At 34.3% G+C, this 18,570-nt stretch overlaps 2 protein-coding genes and 1 pseudogene across 8 annotated transcripts; 2 read left to right on the top strand and 1 right to left on the bottom strand.

Moving 5' to 3' along the window:
- The first annotated feature begins 1,442 nt into the window (after positions 1 to 1,442).
- On the top strand, positions 1,443 to 6,298 carry LOC115950851 (probable 2-oxoglutarate-dependent dioxygenase At3g50210). 2 transcript variants are annotated; one of them, XM_031068113.1, is made up of 12 exons: positions 1,443 to 1,675; positions 1,955 to 2,070; positions 3,299 to 3,417; positions 3,539 to 3,602; positions 4,254 to 4,321; positions 4,927 to 4,985; positions 5,071 to 5,233; positions 5,356 to 5,375; positions 5,455 to 5,501; positions 5,781 to 5,861; positions 5,945 to 6,010; positions 6,116 to 6,298. In XM_031068113.1, the coding sequence occupies exons 1-12, from the start codon at positions 1,642 to 1,644 to the stop codon at positions 6,239 to 6,241; spliced, it is 963 nt and encodes a 320-aa protein (XP_030923973.1). In that variant the 5' UTR covers positions 1,443 to 1,641; the 3' UTR covers positions 6,242 to 6,298. The 2 variants fall into 2 exon arrangements, with proteins under 2 accessions (XP_030923973.1, XP_030923972.1); XM_031068112.1 differs by having other exon boundaries at positions 5,945 to 6,034.
- A 605-nt stretch (positions 6,299 to 6,903) lies between these two features.
- On the bottom strand, positions 6,904 to 8,026 carry LOC115950513 (annotated as a pseudogene).
- Positions 8,027 to 11,537: 3,511 nt separating this feature from the next.
- LOC115994449 (ABC transporter F family member 4-like) lies at positions 11,538 to 17,930 on the top strand. Of its 6 annotated transcripts, none has more exons than XR_004093217.1 (5): positions 11,538 to 11,729; positions 12,573 to 12,643; positions 14,336 to 16,526; positions 16,693 to 16,749; positions 17,672 to 17,930. XR_004093217.1 is itself a non-coding variant. In XM_031118611.1 (4 exons), the coding sequence occupies exon 3, from the start codon at positions 14,344 to 14,346 to the stop codon at positions 16,504 to 16,506; it is 2,163 nt and encodes a 720-aa protein (XP_030974471.1). In that variant the 5' UTR covers positions 11,538 to 11,729; positions 12,573 to 12,643; positions 14,336 to 14,343; the 3' UTR covers positions 16,507 to 16,526; positions 17,672 to 17,930. The 6 variants fall into 6 exon arrangements, 4 of the variants coding, with proteins under 4 accessions (XP_030974471.1, XP_030974473.1, XP_030974472.1 ...); XR_004093218.1 differs by lacking the exon at positions 17,672 to 17,930 and adding an exon at positions 17,013 to 17,241; XM_031118611.1 differs by lacking the exon at positions 16,693 to 16,749.
- Positions 17,931 to 18,570: the final 640 nt, after the last annotated feature.

Here is an 18,570-nt window from a genome sequence, read left to right as displayed (position 1 = left end):
GATGAAAAACAAAGCAAACTTTTCCCAAGAATTCAAAAGGTAAGGTAGAGAAAATATTCATTCCCAATCAATATTTACTTATAAAAAATTTGTGCATCATCAAAGTACAACAGAAATTGCTAATTATTCCCTAAACAAACTTTCTTAAAATCCAAACTTTCTCACCCTATATCCCAGAAACATATTACTTATCTAAAAATTTATAAATCAAGGAAGGCGAAAAAAAAAAAAAAAAAAAAAAAAAAAAAAAAAAAAAAAAAAAAAAAAAAAAAAAAAACAAACACTTTTAGGACCCCAAACCCAACAAAAACACGATTTAAAGCCAAAATAAAAAAGGTTCACATCAAAATTCAAACTCTATCCCTAAACCCTAATATCCAATACAATGATACATACAAAAGGATTCTAAAAAATTTATAGCAAACCAAAATGAAAATGAGATTAAAGCAAAAGGATACAAAATTTTTTATAATTAATTACCCAAATAATTGATAGACACATTCAAATATATGGCCAAGTTTAGTCACTAGTGTGTTATGATATAAATTAACTCAAATTCATTTTAACACAAACTTTATATATATATATAAACTAAATTCAAACCAAATTCATGAGAGATGGCCATAATGGGGAATCAAAGTACCAATATGTATCAACTCAAAGCAAAGCTATAAGGAAAAAAAAAATCACCTCAAAGGTGTCAAAAACATTAATAAATACACAAAAAAAAAGAGAGAGGAAATTTGAATAAAAAGTGTGAGAAATTTACCTCAAAGGTGTCACATTTGTTTTGTTAAAGAGAGAAAGATGGTTGATTCGTCCCATATTGATGGACTTATTTAGAAAAATCAATTTTTTTTCAACGGATATTTTTTTAATGTTGTCTTTTGGTTAAAAATGTATAAATTTTCAACCAAAAAAAAAAACTATCATTAATCTAGACTCTAGTGAAAGAATTGTATTGTTTGTTTAAATAAAGTAAACGATAAGTTAGGAAATTTATTTAATAATTTTTCAAAGATGACATCATTTTAGTAGAACTCAATCATTTGAGAGAGAAATATTAGGTACACTCATTCTTGTACCCAAATTTTTACTATGCTTATGTATCAACTTTTGAATGGATTTTATGTTTTTTTCAAATACATATAATAGACCATGTGAACGTGTTAAAATCCAATAAAAAATTGACATATAAACATAGCATAAATTTGGATACGTTGTTTTTTTCAAGTACCGTTTTAAAATCCAATAATAAATTGACATATAAACCTAGTGTAAATTTGAGTGCCGTATAAGTATGTCCCTATCATTTTTCTAAATTGGGATGGATGTGATAATTACAATTGGAAAAAGAAAAAAAGCTATGGATAATTCATATTCTTATCTGCTATCTAGGATCTTTCCAAAGAAAGAAAAACAGAAGCTGTACTAAAAAATAAAAATAATCCGCATCATCAATCCAATATAAATATTAAAATATTAAAAATTAAAAATTAAAAAATTAATAATAATAATAAATAAATAAGAAGAAGAAAAAGTATGCGTTAACAAACCCAGATTTTGATCGTTCGGTAAGCTTTGCCCACTTCAGAGAAAGACAGAGCAGAGCAAAAAGAGGTAGTAGGAATTAGCAGCCCCATGGCCACCGACTTCAAGTCCATCCCCATAATCGGTACTCCCAATCTACCTTTACCCTCATGTTGTTTGTTTTGGTTTAATCCTAGTTGTTCTTCTCAGACCAAGTTTGGTCTCTGCCTCTCAAACCTTAATTTCATAAATGAACTCTCTCTCTCCATTTTAAAGACAAATGAATAGGTTCCGGATTTGTAAGCAATTAAAGAAGTTTCATGCATTAAATACCTTTGTTTTCAATACCCATTGAGTGCATGTGTTAAGGTTTATATCAAGATTGATATTTGGTCTGGTTTTCCTTGTTATCTTTGTGATGCAGATATAAGTGCTCTGTTGGCCAAGTGTGATGATCCAAAAATGGCTGAGGATCCAGGTGTGTCTGACGTTGTTAGACAGCTAGACCAAGCTTGTAGAGAGGCTGGATTCTTCTATGTGGTACGAGTTACTATTTTCTATTCATGTGTTGCGAATTCTATAATTTGTTTAAGACCCAAGTGCTGAAAACAATGGTTAAAGGATTAGAACTTTTGATTTAATGTTTTTGGTGGGGTGTACTTTTTATATATTATTGTGAGCATTTGTTTCACCTGAAAACCTGAATATGTTTTTTTTGTTGCATACTATAGAATTCCATGATTTAATTCTGACTGGTAATTGTTTGTGAATGCATAATTTGATTGTCCATTGCTAAAGTAGGTAAAGTCATGAGATTTATGCCACTATCAGTTTTGGGTATAAGTGTCAAGTTCCTTATACAAATCTATGACGATTTTTAATCCGGGTTTTCTAGTATTACTGTAGTCTTACAGATAGATGTATGATAATAGTTCCTGTCATTCTTTATATGGCGCCTGGTAATATTGGAAACTAACAGGTGGGAGTGGCGAATTTGTATTCTTTGAAAATACAAGATTTCATACTATCTTGACTCCTTTTCTTTAAAACCAAAAAAGGGTGCGTGTGAAAGACTGAAATCATATATTCTAAATTTTTATTATGATAAATAATTATTCTAAATTATCATCTGATAAAAATTGGCGGGATAAAGATTAGGCATAACTTGGATCTAACATTTGTACAAGAGGCACTTGGTAGCTGTTCTGCTTATCTTGAAGAGGGTAAGAAACAAAATTTCTCACTTGTTGGAATTCTATAACTAACAGTGGAGAGGTGAAAAGCAATTAGCTATGCAAAAATGTATAGACCCGGAGTCAGCACCAGGCCAATAGAGACCAAACGGCCATTTTTTCATTCATCAAAATATCAACTATCTCCTCAAAGAGTACAATAGATTGCTTATAAAAGATTGCTAAACTCTAGTTCTAATTGACTAAAAAACCCTAATTGCCTTATTACAAAAGTAACCTTGCCTTCAAATTAAAATACTAATAGCCTAATAAACTACTAAGACCTAAAACATAAAAATACAATTGGATTGCAAACATAAATATCACTAAATAATAATTTTCTTGCATCTCCCACATCCGTATTTCAGATTTTCATATATTATGCACTGTTTTTAAGAGAGAGAATTTGGTGGAGTTTATCATCTTTCCTCTGTTCTCTTAATCAAAATTGTAATTTTGTTTTTGCAGTGTTATTTTCTTTTATTTTCTAAACTTGTCTCTGAGTTTTGAATATGATGATGCTCATGTTTGTTCAGAAAGGCCACGGTATTCCTGATTCCCTCCTCAAAGAGGTAAAAAGTGTGGCTCACAAATTTTTTGATCTTCCATATGAAGAAAAAATCAAAATCAAGATGACTGCAGAGGCTGGGTTCAGGTTTATTTAATGGAATAACATTCTACATATATGTATATTGTAAATGAGCATCAATTTTATTTTATGATAATGACTAGGGCCCGTAGACTTCATATTAACTGCAAGTATATTTTGAATGCAGAGGATACCAGAGAGTTGGAGAAAATATAACCAAAGGCATACCTGACATGCATGAGGCTATTGATGTAGGTTTTGCTAAATGCTTTACAAATTATAGAGATTTTTGTAGACATCATTTGCTATAATTATGATGTGTCCATGGTGGAAGCTTTTGGATATATGAAAACACCGATTTGGTGGAATCATTTCATCTGCCATTCTATAAACGTTGGTTTAGAAAGTACTATTATGCATGTCAAAGGTGTGCTCCTATAAATGAGAAAGTTCTGGTATCAGGTGCCTGATCACATAAATTATCCCTTCCATTAGCAATGAGCTAAGTCCTAAATGGAGCACTGGAAACCTTTAAATTCAATTAAATGTATTCTGGGGGCTTCAACTAAGAGCATGGTGGTTCCTTACATGATCATATCTTATTGTTGCCTTTCAACATGGTAAACAGCCAATTATAATTTATGAAGGTACATTGATGTTTTATGCTTGCTGAGTAATTGGAGCAACTGCATCAATCTTGCAAGCTGCTTACCTTGGAGTCAATGGTTTTTTGGTTCAATGGCTAAGATGTTATTTTTTTATCCATTTGCATAACACTGTTATTGTTCAGTACAATATAGTAGATAGATGCTCATCTATAGTATGGAATTTATCATCTTTGCTGCTGCTGCTCTTTTCTTATTCTTACTATTAATAATATCAATTTGTCTCACCAATAACAGTGCTATAGAGAAGTAAAGGAAGGGATGTATGGATCTCTTGGCAAAACCATGGAAGGATATAACCAATGGTATGTGAAGATTATGGTTTCTCAACCAAACTCCTATATTCCTAATTTTTACACAGCAGAACATATTGTACATCAGCGTATCAGGATTTTATTGTTGTACATCATTTACCTAGTAAGGATTATTTCCATATCATTGAGATTGATGGGTTAGATGGGTTAAAACTTAACAACCATCATGGCTTAAACAAGAATTAGCTCGGGCTATTTGCTATTAATCAGCCATTGAACAGTGTTTTACTTTTGTCCCTTTCTTGATATTTAAAATATCTAATCAATGCATAGAGTTTAAACTACAACTACCTATGATAACTGTTTCTGTTCCATTGTCCTCTCAATTGCTTACCCTTTTTTCTTCATTTGGGGTTACTCAGTTCATCTGACTTGTGTTGTGCAATGTTATTTGACTTGCTTATTTCTTGGGCATTAAAATGTATCCTAATCAATCATCTGGTTGCTGATTCTGAAGTTTTATTATAGGTCTAGCATCTTGATGCTAATTCTCTTTTTGAAACAATAGTTTATTAACTCAATGATTGATGGTGTTCATAATACTTCTGAATTTCATGTTTGACTTTTATATCATCTTATGGTCCTTTATGTTGCAGGCCATGCAATCCTCAAAACTTCAAAGAACTAATGGATGTATATATCAGACTCTGCACAGGTGTGTTTTCCAAGACACTCTTTCCTTTTCATCTTATAGTTTTGTACACTTTCTACTTACAAATTTAAATTTCTGGGACTTTCAGACCTTTCAAGAAAAATTATGCGGGGAATTTCTTTAGCATTGACTGGATCGCCAGAAGAATTTGAAGGCGGAAGAGCTGGAGATGCATTTTGGGTGATGCGTATCATAGGTTACCCAGTTGTACCAACAGCAGATGGTCCAGGCCCAACAAATGACATTGGATGGTAATGCAAATACTCCTGCTGTTGGTGCTTGCACATTACCCTTTATTATTGGATTTTATGAAAATGACGTTATTTTCTTTCTTGTTTTCTTTTGTTCCTGTATTCCATTCGAATAAATCCAGTGGAGCTCACACTGACTATGGTAAGTTTCTCATCCTACAGATGATCAAGGACCTGAAAATCTTGTTTATCAATCTCATTCATTTAAAAATTTTGCATAGGTCTGTTGACGTTGGTTAATCAGGATGATGATATAACCGCACTACAGGTACAATCATTTAGTCATTTTTAATTTTTTATTAGGAGGCTCATTTTGATTTTGGAGATATAATCAAACGAGTGTGTGCTGTAGTTGGTTGTATGTCAAGTATGTGGCTTTATAGATTTAGATTTGCTTTCTTTTGTTACCTGAATGCCCAGCCTCTCTCTGATATTATGAAGCCTATAGAATACAATGTTTATCATATAACCTTTACTTGTGAACCATCCTGTATTAAATCCTACCACTGCTTTAGTTTCGCCACATTAATTGTTTATGTTGTTTTAGGTAAGAAACCTGTCTGGTGAATGGATATCAGCTCCTCCAATTTCTGGAACATTTGTATGCAACATTGGTGACATGCTAAAGGTATATTGCTTGTAAATTAATTGTCCCTAATCTCTATATGTCCTTTGGAGTTGAAATTTCTAACAAAAACTGTGAGAGTGCAGATTTACTCCAATGGCTTGTATGACTCAACCTTGCACCGCGTTATCAACAAGTCTCCAAGATATCGGGTTTGTGTAGCATATTTCTATGAGGTCAGTGTTTCTTCATTTGCCACTTTCTTGATGTAGTCCTTCTTGAATTGTCCTCCCCACATTCTTTTGTTGCATGAACAGACAAACTTCGATACAGCAGTGGAGCCTTTGGAAACTTGTATACAGAGGTCAGGTAGAGCTAAGAAGTTCGAAAGAGCTGTATATGGGGAGCATTTGGTCAGCAAGGTCCGAACCAATTTCGGTTAGGAGCTGAGATGATGAGATGAATGTTCCGGTGTTATTGCTGTGATTGCGTTCATCTGGAGAGAGTGGGAGAAAAATAAACTGCAAGTTGTATTTTGTGAAGAGTATTTGTCATCTGGAACCTTTGTCTCAACGTCCTGTTGGGATTTAAGAAAATTGTTTCAGTTTCCTTGTAGTTGTGCAGAATAACTATAAACTGCTGGTCATTACAATCCTCCTTTTAGGCTTTCTTAGAAATTAAAATGGAGTATCAATTGCCAATTCATTGTATAGCTTAGTGGCAGAATTTGGGTTTGAATGCCCTCTGCTCCACTTATTGTAAGCAAACTAATAATAATAATATGAGAATAATAATATATATTTTTTTAAAAGTATCAATTGCTTGCGCTAGTACAAGGAAAGAATAACAACATTCTCTTGTTCTTTATTTTCCTAGACCCGACTTCCCTTTTATTAAAAAAAAAAAGTCTCCAGCATTCAATGGGAACCTAATGGTATTAAAAAGTTCTTCAAATATCGTAGTTACAAATTGCAATTACAAACAAACCATTTCTAAATGTTGGAAAAATAAAATCACAAATGAACCAAGAAACTTAACAATTACAATTAAAAAGTTCATCATACAAATACTGAACCTAAATTAAGTACAAGTCTTTTTTGCACTTGGAAAAGATGAATGCTTCAAAATCATTAAATCTGCAAAAAAATTTATTTTCCCAATGAAGGGAATTTGATACAACATGGATGACCTCAGTCACGATACAATAACTCTACCCTAAAAAGAAGAAGACCTAGAATTAGGAAGCATTTTCTATGCTAGTATACTTTCGGAATTCCTCAGCATCAGCATTGCAGCAATAATCAAGACACCAACAATTGTAAACTTTTTATGTGAAAAAATAATGACAAAAATCATAAAATTAACAATGAACCAGATTGATGGTTACCATTTTGCAATGAGTCCAAAATTTGGGGACCTTCAACCTAGTAACTCGCATCATACATTTCCGGTTGCTAATCCATTCGCCAGAACTCTATCTTCGTGAGAATCCTTTGTATAAAGTGGCATTTTTGTGCCAAGCTCCCTAAGCCGGTCAACCATGTTATAAAGAAATTCAAAGGTTAGTTTGGATTGGGCATTGAAATCCTCTCTCACGTGTGGATGCAACCTGAGCCAGGCTCCTAACATCCTGTGCACATGAGCACGAATCATTCTCCATGGCACAGTCTTTCACAAAGCTTCAAATATTCCACCAGTAGATCTGTCTGGTCCAGTTTTCCCACTTTATCGCTTCCTTCGCTGCCCAATATCCATTCACCAGTTCGATAACCAGCGAAAAGAGCTGGATTCTCAAGGAGAGACTCAGCAGAAAGCACCCCTTCAGCACCAGTCTCTTCCAAACAATTCTGAACATCATCGATGTGGCGAATGTTCCCATTTGCAAGGACTGGGATTCTGAGTGCATCTTTCACAGCTCTGATAGCATTCCAGTCAGCCCGAATTTTTTTCCCATCTTTCTCATCTCTTGTTCGGCCATGGACAGCAAAAAGAGAGCAACCTGCTTCCTCTAGCATCTTAGCATAGTTGATTGTAACTTGCAAATCTGGGAATAAACGGATTTTGCATGACACAGGAACTTGAAGGTTGAGAGCCAATTTTTGTACTAGAGATTTTACAAGTGGAAGATTATCCGTAAGGAAAGCTCCATAATTTCCCGGCGAAAATGGCCAGATGGCCATAATTTCCTAACTATATAGTTACTAGACCCGGTTACCAAACTATATTTTTTGCTAGCTAAGAGACTCAATTTTAGGTTTATAAATTGAGTCTCACAGACTCGATTTCTATGGTGAGGTGGCAATTTGTCCGCCTGAAAGTCCAATCTTAGAAACTCGATTTATATATTGACGCTTAAGCAACCAAATCCACCCCTAATAACCACCTAAAATCCAGATTAAAAAAATAAAAACCCCAAAACCCATCAGATCAGAGAGAGAAAGAATCCAAGGAGAGAGAGCTCACCGATAATTTGAGCCAAATATTAATTGCTTCCTCTTTTCCCCATTACACTGGTAATACACAAACCCCATTATTTTATTCTTAAATGTGCAGCTTCTAAGTCCTAATATACATAAATCTTCAGTCAGCTACCTCTTACACAATGTAAGTCCATTGTACCAGAGGCATTTTCAAACCTCTTACCTCTTACAATTCAACTACGTACCTCTTCCTGCCCTTCAAAGTTTCTTCCCAATCCAGATAATTAGAACAACTTAACAAACTCTATGTGCTTTTTTTTTTTTTTTTTTAACTTACTGGTTGTGATTGCCTTTGTTGAGTTTCAAACAATAATTTTCCCACAAGTTTTCCCCATCAGCCATCAAGAAGGGAAAGCAACTCTCATGCACAGAATTCCTAGCATTGGAATTAGAAGGGGAAGAACCATCATTATTCCCTTGTAGTCTCACAGTCTCTGGCTCTTGTTCATTCATTTCACAATAAGCCCCACCTTGATTGTATAGGGAAGACTCATTATTTTGAAAGTAGCCACAGCTTCTTGAATTCTCTTTGCGCTTCTTGTAACCCTCCTTGCTTCTTCTCTGACAATTATTAATGCGTTCCCATTTATCTTTATACATTAAAGCACTCCTTTCATATCCCAAACAAACCATCTTTCCTGCTATTTCTTCCCACAAAGTCTCATCTGAACATACACTTTGCCTGAACCTAAATTCCATTCCATTTCTGAATTGCATTAGCCTCATAATCTCAGACTCAGGCTAGCTTTCACCTTTCCCATTATTATTTAGTATTTCACTTCCATGTGCATATGTGTTTATGTTTATATTTATTTATATTTATGTATGTGTGTATGTTTATGTATGTTTATATTTATAAACATAAATATAAATATAAACATAAACACACATACACATAAACATACATGAACACAAATACAAACAAACATATACAAAAACAAACAAATATAAACACACATACACATAAACACACACACACATAAACATAAACATACATAGACATAAACGCACATACAGAATAAGAAAAATTAAACCCTTATATAGACTGGAAAAAATTGCAAACTAATACTAATTCTCAAACAATTTCGTTAGTTACTTTAGTGTACTAAATCAAGCTTTTATATGTGTTTATGTTTATATTTAAGTTTATGTGTGTATGTTTACGTTTGTGTGAGTTTATACGTGTTTATGTGTATGTGTGTTTATGTTTATGTATATGTATATTTATGTGTATGTGTATATATGTTTATGTGTATTTGTATGTGTATGTGTATGTGTATGTGTATGTGTGTATGTGTATGTTTATGTTTATGTATGTGTGTGTACATGTGCTTATGTATGTGTATGTGTATGTGTTTATGCGTGCTTATATTTATGTATGTTTATGTGTATGTGTATGTGTATGTGTTTATGCATGTGTATGTGTATGTGTATTTGTATGTGTATGTGTAGGTCTTTTTATCTTTTTCAGATTCAGGTGCAATACCCTGATGCAATTGTAATTAATGGCTGAAATTAGAAATTGAAAAAACAACTCTCAATCTCAATCATTAAATAAAATATATTAAAGGAGAGTCAAAAAGTTAAAAAAAAATGTAAAAAAATACCTATGATAGTGCACCTGATCTCAGTCTGTCTTTCTTTTCTTACCATTTTTCTTTTCTTCTTTTTTACACGGTACTTTGTTCTTCTTCCTTTTATTTCTCTTTATACATCGCCTAGGCTGACAGGAGAGAAGTGAATGAAAGCCACGTCAAGAAAGGAAATCGAAGATTGTGCTGCCGAGCCAAAGACTATGAAAATCTCTTCCTCTCAACTCAAACGATCCTCTTAAGTGAAATTGTGGCTCACGAGGTTTCACCGGACTATAGTGTGTGATTTTTGGTTATTTATTTATTTATTTGAGATTATGAAGTAAATAGTTTTTATATTTTGCTTACCCTTTCTATTTTCTGAAAACACTTTTCTGGGAAATACCATTTTTTTTGCTTTGTTTTCAGTTTATCATTCTTGCTTGTGATATGTGTTTGATTAATTTGGATCTAAAATTAATTCAACAAGATGATTCTTCTTCTAAAATATAATAACAAAACCACTATATGTTTTTTTAACGGTGGGTTCACTTTCAGTGTTTTCATTTTGTAATTTTGGTTATTTTGTAGGTTTTGTGCTTTAATTTCGGTGGATGTGATTTGATTTGTGATTTGGTGGGCTTTTAGGTTTTTGTTGTGATTTGATTTGGCTGGGTTTTGGCCGTGGTGGTGGTCGTGATTTGATTTTGGTTGGGTTTCGGCAGTGGTGCGTGGTTGGAGGTGATGAGCTTGAAAAGCGCCGGCCATGGAGGTTTAGAAGGAGAGCTTGGTGGTCAGCCATAGAGCACGGTGTGACGTGGGTTGAGACAAAGAGAGATGAGAGGGAAACAGGAACGGCCCTAGACATTTTGGAGGTTAAGGTGAGAACTAAAAATGGGGCATTTTTTATACTTATATATTAATTAAATTAATGTTTATTTAATATTTTTATATTATATTTTTCATCATTATTTTCATTTTTTTCTAAATTATTTTGAAGTTTATTATCAAGATTTGTTGTATTGCAAAATTGAACATCATTTTCTTCTAAATTATTTTGATGAATTTCTTGCTCATTTGTGATATTTTCATCTAAATTTTGTGTTATATTTTGTTTATTACTAATAACAAATTTATCCATTGATCATTTTTGAGACTCAATTAATTTTTTTTTTCTTTTTTTAAGTTTTTCATATCCAGATGCATATTTTCTAGTAGAAATTTCTAATCAAACAATATATTTATAAAGATTAAAATAAAAAATAACTTTTAAGTGTAGAGCAAATGAGAAATAGAATTTGATTTATATAAAAAATATTGTTGTAGTTTCACTGAACAATAACAAGTTTTTAGCAATCTCAACCTGCATAAATTAAAAAAAAAATTAAGTACAAACATAACAAAAATTTGAGCACAACCATAACACTGATACAAGACTTATTAATAAGATCCACCCCAAAAAAAAAAAAAAAAAAATGCAGGCTTTTTAAAAAAAAAAATACTTGAAGGCCCAAACTTAACGCCAGTCCAGGGAGGGTCCATGCAGCCATAATGATAAACTGATAAGTTTTTTTTTTTTTTTTTTTGAGAAATTGATAAACTGATAAGTGATAAACAAAGTTACAAAAGCAGCCAGGGAGGGCCCAAATAAACAAAGTTATCTTAAGTTCTTAACAAATAAAAGGGAGTGCCCTGTGCCCAAATATTTATAATATTATTTATACGTGATTCCTGAACCTCAGAACCTGATACGGTGAGGTGAGCAGTTGAGACTTGAGAGAGGCGGAGAGCAGAGAATCAGAGAGAGGCTGAGGCGGTCCAGCCTGAACAGTGGAGACTGGAGACTAGAGACAGGCGGAGAGCAGAGACTAGAGAGAAAGGTAAAATTTTTAGGGTTTTGAGTGGATTTATTTGTTTTGATTTGATTTGTGATTGTTTTGTGGTTAATCTCTTAGACCGGATTTGTAGTTTATCTGGTTGATTTTTGGTCAATGATTTTGTTTAGAACCAATGTTTAATAGGATTTACCAAAATTTTTGTTTTTTTGGTTAAAAGGATGTGCCAGATTATTTTTGTAATTCATTTGAAACTAAATTTTTATTTATTTATTTTCCTCTACTACCCGGTTCTTTTCTAAAATTTTGGGGGCCTTAGGCAATTGCCTAACTCGCCTAAGGGAAGGGCCGGCCCTGGGTTTGGGTAACATTAGGTATTTTTGCTCTTGATTTTAATAGTCAGCTAAGCTTTCACCTTTTCTGCTTTTAAATCTGACAGTTTACAGTGTAGGATAATTATGGTTTCCTGGATTATTTGCTGTGTTTTTGAATTAGGGATTTTCACTCTTGATTTTAATAGTCAGCTTTCACTTTGCTGCTTTTAAATCTGACAGTTTACCGTGTAGGATAATTTATAATTTTTTCTAAGTGAAATGATGGCTTTCTGGATTATTTGCTGTGTTTTTGAAATAGAAATAAACAAATAAATAACCAAGAACACTGTGTTATTGAATATTAAGGGATTATTTCCGAAATATGGTTGTATGGTTTCCACTTCAATTCGTAGATTCAGATTTTGTTGAATTGTTGAACTACCTTTTATATGGAAACACACTTTCATATTTTTATAATCCATACTATTTACAATATTTTCTTGTTGTCTCTCTTTCATCTTTCTCTCCTGTAATTTGAAAAACCTTCTGACCCTATCATTTTTTTGAAATACAGATTTGCTTAGTTCTCTGCCAGGCACAACACTTGGGTAATTTACAAGAAGAGTTGCTGGAACAAACTGACAGGTAAGGACAGCCTGATTTTCTCTTTGTTTATCTCATACTTTGTATTAGATTTTATCCATTAGTGTATTGTGTTTGAATTGGCTCTGATTTGCATATTTTAGCCAGCTTTCTCTTCAAAGAAACAAATATTTGCATTCAATTAAATCTTATACTGTATTCAACTAACCTGTCAAACTGTTATGTTCTCTTTTAAAAATAATTGTCACCAACCATATTGGGTTTTTTGATTTGTCCTAGCTGCATAAGCTGCTTGCGATTCTCTTTCATTGGTTTATAGCATTAAAAGCTCCACAACAGGAGATTTATCTTCATGGGAACAAAAGAAGACAAATCTAATGAGTATTCAAAAAATAAAATACCTATTGGGAGGCCTTTTGTAGAACACCTAGCAGATATAGTCATTTGCTTTTACTTACATAATCCTTATGGAAAAAAAAATAAACAAGAGATATGGTTCTATAGAGCCTAAGTATTTAAATAAAAACATACCCTATGATTTAGGCCAGATTAGTTAATAACAAAATGATCAAATGTGTGGGAAAGAGAAGAGAGCGTAATGTCAAGGGGTGAGAAGAGATGGGTTTGTGTGATTGTTCTAAAAGCTAGGAAATGGAGAGTAAACTGATGTGGCACTTGATAAGAGAGTCTTACCTGGAAGATTGTAAAGAGACTTTCAATTCTATGCGCCACTTGGCAAAGCCTGGAATTTTCTAAAGCCAAAAATCTAAGATATTGAATTGCTTTAGATAGGGCAGAAATTGACTAAAAGCCAAAAGTAATCTTACTTGCTTCATGAACTGATCTATATTCCTCTTGCAACAAACCTTGCATATGACCTATACTGGTTTTAATAAAGGACAAAGTTCATATGGATTATCATTTATATGTCAGAAAGATGTGTATTTTATTATTTGTAGGGAAGTTCTATCTGAGATTTTGCGTGGTATATTTAGTGGGTGTGACATTTTTATCCACGTGTCCAGCACTTTTTTGGACTTTTATAACAAAATTCAGCATAAGGTGTAGAATTACAATAGTGTTGTGCGTTTTGGTCAAGGAAACTACACCTATTTATTAGAAAATAGTGGATAAATATATAAGTTCAATATTATAAGGCTAGAAATACACAAAGCAAGATTCTTAGGAGTTGCCAGTTTAAATACCCTTGCCTGTGTCGAAAACATCATTTTTCTACAAATAATAGGTGATCCTTTTTGTAGAGCATCATCAACTTATAACTTTATTTAGAATAGGAGAGAAAATCAGACTAAGTATAACAATTCTGCATCCATGTTTCATACCTTTTTTTTTTCCTGCAATACTGTGAATTAATTAGGCTATATTATTAGGCTTTTCAACTAATCTATTTTCAATGTGGTGTCACTTAGGTTATTCCTCTTTCACTAAGTCTGAAATTTTCAAGAATGTCTCTGCATGTTATTAGTGTATTCTGTTTTTCCTTGTTTTTTCTTTATTTCTTTTGAAATTGATGCCACATATCTCTACTTTCTATGGATTTGTTTCTTTATTATGTGAATTGTCTTGCTCAGCTCTAATGTGGTCTTAACCTATCAAAAAAAAGCTCTAATGTGGTTTTAATTATGCATTTATATTCATGATGAACTTAATAAAAATTGATCAAGGTTGATATGATTTAACACTGTCTAAATCTATTTCTTCTTACCTGACCAGTTACTGCAATGGGAAAGAAGCCGGAGGGGACTGGTGCTAAGGCTAGTGGCAAAGACACTTCAAAAGATGTGAAGAAAGGGAAGCTTTCGGTCTCGGCGATGCTTGCTAACATGGATGAGAAACCTGAGAAACCTAAAAAGGGTTCTTCTTCAAACGCTTCTAGTAAACCCAAGACAAAAGCTCCAAAAGTGTCATCTTACACTGAGAACATAGATCTTCCTCCATCTGATGATGAGGATGATGCCTCTGAAGAAGACCTGTCTGATGCCAAGAAGCGGCAAATGAGGAATGATTCAAATTCACTTGACATAGCCATAAGTGAGAAAGAGTTGAAAAAAAGAGAAAAGAAGGACATACTTGCTGTCCATGCAGCAGAGCAGGCAAAACGGGAGGCCCTTAGGGATGACCATGATGCTTTTACTGTTGTTATTGGTAGCCGGGCTTCAGTTCTTGATGGGGATGATGAAGCTGATGCCAATGTCAAAGACATAACTGTTGATAATTTCTCTGTATCTGCTCGGGGAAAAGAACTCTTAAAGAACACGTCGGTTAAGATATCTCATGGGAAAAGGTATGGCTTGGTTGGACCCAATGGAATGGGCAAGTCTACATTATTAAAGCTCCTTGCTTGGAGGAAGATTCCAGTACCTAAGAATATTGATGTGCTTTTGGTTGAACAAGAGGTGGTTGGTGATGATAAAACTGCCCTTGAAGCAGTTGTTACAGCTAATGAAGAGCTGGTAAATCTCCGAAAAGAGGTTGAATCTTTGCAGAATTCATCTTCTGTTGCTGAGGGTGAGAATGGAGATGATGAGAATGGGGATGATGCGGGAGATAAGCTTGCTGAGTTGTATGAACAGTTGCATATCTTGGGATCAGATGCAGCAGAGGCTCAGGCATCAAAGATTCTTGCTGGGTTGGGTTTCACCAAGGATATGCAGGGTCGTCCAACCCGATCATTTAGTGGTGGCTGGAGGATGAGAATATCATTGGCTAGGGCGCTCTTTGTGCAACCAACACTTCTCTTATTGGATGAACCCACAAACCATCTTGACCTTAGGGCTGTTCTCTGGCTGGAGGAGTACTTGTGTCGGTGGAAGAAAACTCTTGTAGTTGTGTCACATGACCGGGATTTCCTCAACACTGTCTGCACTGAGATCATTCATCTCCATGATTTTAAGCTTCATTTCTACCGTGGGAATTTTGATGATTTTGAAAGTGGGTATGAGCAGCGTCGCAAAGAGATGAACAAGAAGTTTGAAACTTATGAGAAGCAAATTAAAGCAGCGAAGAGGTCAGGGAGTAGGGCTCAGCAGGAAAAGGTGAAAGACCGGGCTAAGTTTAATGCTGCAAAGGAAGCATCTAAGAGCAAGGCTAAGGGAAAGGTTGATGAGGATGAGCCTCTGCCTGAGGCTCCAAAGAAGTGGAGAGATTATAGTGTGGAGTTCCACTTCCCTGAACCTACTGAGCTCACACCGCCACTTTTGCAGCTAATTGAAGTCAGCTTTAGTTACCCAAATCGAGCGGATTTTAGGCTCTCGAATGTCGATGTAGGTATTGATATGGGAACACGTGTTGCTATTGTTGGGCCCAATGGAGCTGGAAAATCTACCCTACTGAATCTTCTTGCAGGTGATTTGGTTCCAACAGAAGGTGAAGTACGAAGGAGTCAAAAGTTAAGGATTGGGAGGTATTCACAGCACTTTGTGGACCTACTAACAATGGATGAAACGCCAGTTCAGTATCTTCTTCGTCTTCATCCAGATCAAGAGGGACTTAGCAAGCAGGAGGCTGTACGTGCAAAGCTTGGAAAATTTGGACTCCCTAGTCATAATCACCTCACCCCAATTGCAAAATTATCTGGAGGGCAAAAGTCACGGGTTGTCTTCTCTTCAATTTCCATGTCGAAGCCACACATATTGCTATTGGATGAGCCCACAAATCATCTGGACATGCAGAGTATTGATGCGCTGGCTGATGCACTGGATGAGTTTACTGGTGGAGTTGTCCTTGTCAGTCATGACTCTAGGCTTATATCTCGTGTTTGTGAGGATGAAGAGAAGAGTGAAATTTGGGTTGTGGAAAATGGAACTGTGAGAAATTTCCCTGGAACCTTTGAGGAGTACAAGGAGGAGTTACAAAGAGAGATCAAATCAGAGGTTGATGAATGATTTTACAGCCATCACATTAGGTATTCTTATATCAAATAACATAATGCTATTTCCATTGCCCCTGTTGTGTTTGTATTCAATATATTATAAGTGCAATAAACCAGATGCGTCTTTGTGTTGTAAACTCTTGAGAGTAATTTCTTGTATTGCGGATGTGTAGTACTTACAAATCTTATTATTTGGTAGATGTTCACCTTACCTCTGCAGTTTTGATCTCATGCGAGGTAGTCAACTTCGTTTGTGGTAATTTTACTGTGATCTTCATATCTGGATATTATATTACCACTTTCCCCTTTTCCATACAAATCTTATTATTTGGTAGATGTTCACCTTATCTCTGCAGTTTTGATCTCATGCAAGATGGTCAATTTCGATTGTAGTAATTTTACTGTGATCTTCATATCTGGATATTATAATACCATTTTCCCCTTTTCCATTTTGCTTATAACTTACCACACATTTGCGGCAATGGCCAACCCACTTATGCATTGCATTCCATGTAACAGTTCAGTAGGCACTACGATGAAGACTGAATTGTGAGCTCCTTGGTTTCCTGCCATTCCATGTGGAAGGCTTGTAATAGTTTAATCAACTTTCTGTATCGAATCTGTTTATATGTTCTAAGAGTTAGATCCCAAAATTGGAGGATGCATACAATGATCACCTGTGTCCCTTTATCCAAACATACAACGACACATGTTAAGAATACTTTATCGAATTCTTCATGTTGTTTAATTTGCTCTCACCTCAATACTCTTTCATTAAATGCCACATCATCAGCTTACCATCTCCACATCTCTATCCTTTATGGTGTTGTTTAACTTAACTGGACGAAACTTTCAATTGCAGCCCTTTTACTCTTTTGCTATGTAATTGCTGTTTTAAATTTTATTATTTTAATGCATCATCCTTTCTTATCAGTTTGTTGGTATAAAGATAGAGAGAATGTTGCTTGCTAAGACTAAAATTGGAGGGTCAGTGAATTTAGAATGCTTCTTACATGTGACAAACTTAATGGCTCCTCTGAAGATGTTTTCAACCTAGCAGAAATAGTTGTTTTATTTGAGGCATGAGATTTAAACCACACACTATGTTTGAAGTACCCTTTATTCTTTTGCTATGTAATTGTTGTTTTAAATTTTAATGCATCGCCCTTTCTTATCAGTTTTTTGGTATAAAGATAGAGAGAATGTTGCTTGCTTATACTAAAGTGGAAGGTCGGTGAATTTGGAATGCTTCTTACACATGACAAACTTTAATTGCTCCTTTGAAGATGTTTTCAACCTAGCAACAAGATTCTGTAAATGTTCTACAAAGGCGAATCTAATTCTTTCTTTCTCTTAGGGGAAGAAATGGTTGCAACTCTTCTGAATGATAATTATTGATGGCCTATGTATAAACTTGCAGAATGCCAATGAGCTCTATGTATGGTGTTGTTACTAAGTATCATATTTTTCAGACATGAGCTTATTGGTTATAGCCTTACTGGAGGACTGCACACTGTTTGCTTGCTTTTCCTTTGATATTGGCTTGAGGAACCCCATATATTTTCACATGTTTAAAAATCAATTTGGCATGAAAACATGAGAGCATAAGAGAAGAGTAAGACTTAGGTATATTACTTAGGTACTGTTTCTTATGTTCCCTTTTTAAGATTCTGTCATGTGAATTTTTTTTTATGGGACGGTAGTGTATTTTTTAGCTAAATAGTCATATGGCTAAATCTTAAGAGAACCTAAAGAACAATACTTAAGGTACTGTATTTAAGTTTTATCCATAAGAGAATGCTTCACTGATTTTATTTTTTGTAGAAAATTTACAAGCATAGGCATAGTATGTATGATCATGAAACTTCCTATCAATGGATGTGCCTATATCCTTATTATTGCTGATCGCTTTTTCACCTTCTCGAGCTATCAAAACCTTTTCTCTCATGTCGGTATCCTCCAAAAACATAATATACTGGATTTAGGCCCAACATATTGTGTATCAACCATCCACTTCTATAATTGCTATATAATATGCAGCTTGACTATTTAATCAATCAATTCATTCACACTTGAA

This window comes from Quercus lobata, chromosome 6 (assembly GCF_001633185.2).
Source record: "Quercus lobata isolate SW786 chromosome 6, ValleyOak3.0 Primary Assembly, whole genome shotgun sequence".
Lineage (NCBI taxonomy): Eukaryota > Viridiplantae > Streptophyta > Magnoliopsida > Fagales > Fagaceae > Quercus > Quercus lobata.
This window is presented reverse-complemented; position numbering and strand designations above follow the sequence as displayed.

Excerpts from the sequence above, each read along its gene's own strand:
- LOC115994449 (XM_031118611.1), top strand. The coding sequence starts at position 14,344 with ATGGGAAAGAAGCCGGAGGGGACTGGTGCTAAGGCTAGTGGCAAAGAC.
- LOC115950851 (XM_031068112.1), top strand. The coding sequence starts at position 1,642 with ATGGCCACCGACTTCAAGTCCATCCCCATAATCG. Across the intron at positions 2,071-3,298 it reads AGGCTGGATTCTTCTATGTG|AAAGGCCACGGTATTCCTGA; the intron begins GTACGAGTTACT and ends ATGTTTGTTCAG. Across the intron at positions 5,234-5,355 it reads CCAACAAATGACATTGGATG|TGGAGCTCACACTGACTATG; the intron begins GTAATGCAAATA and ends GAATAAATCCAG.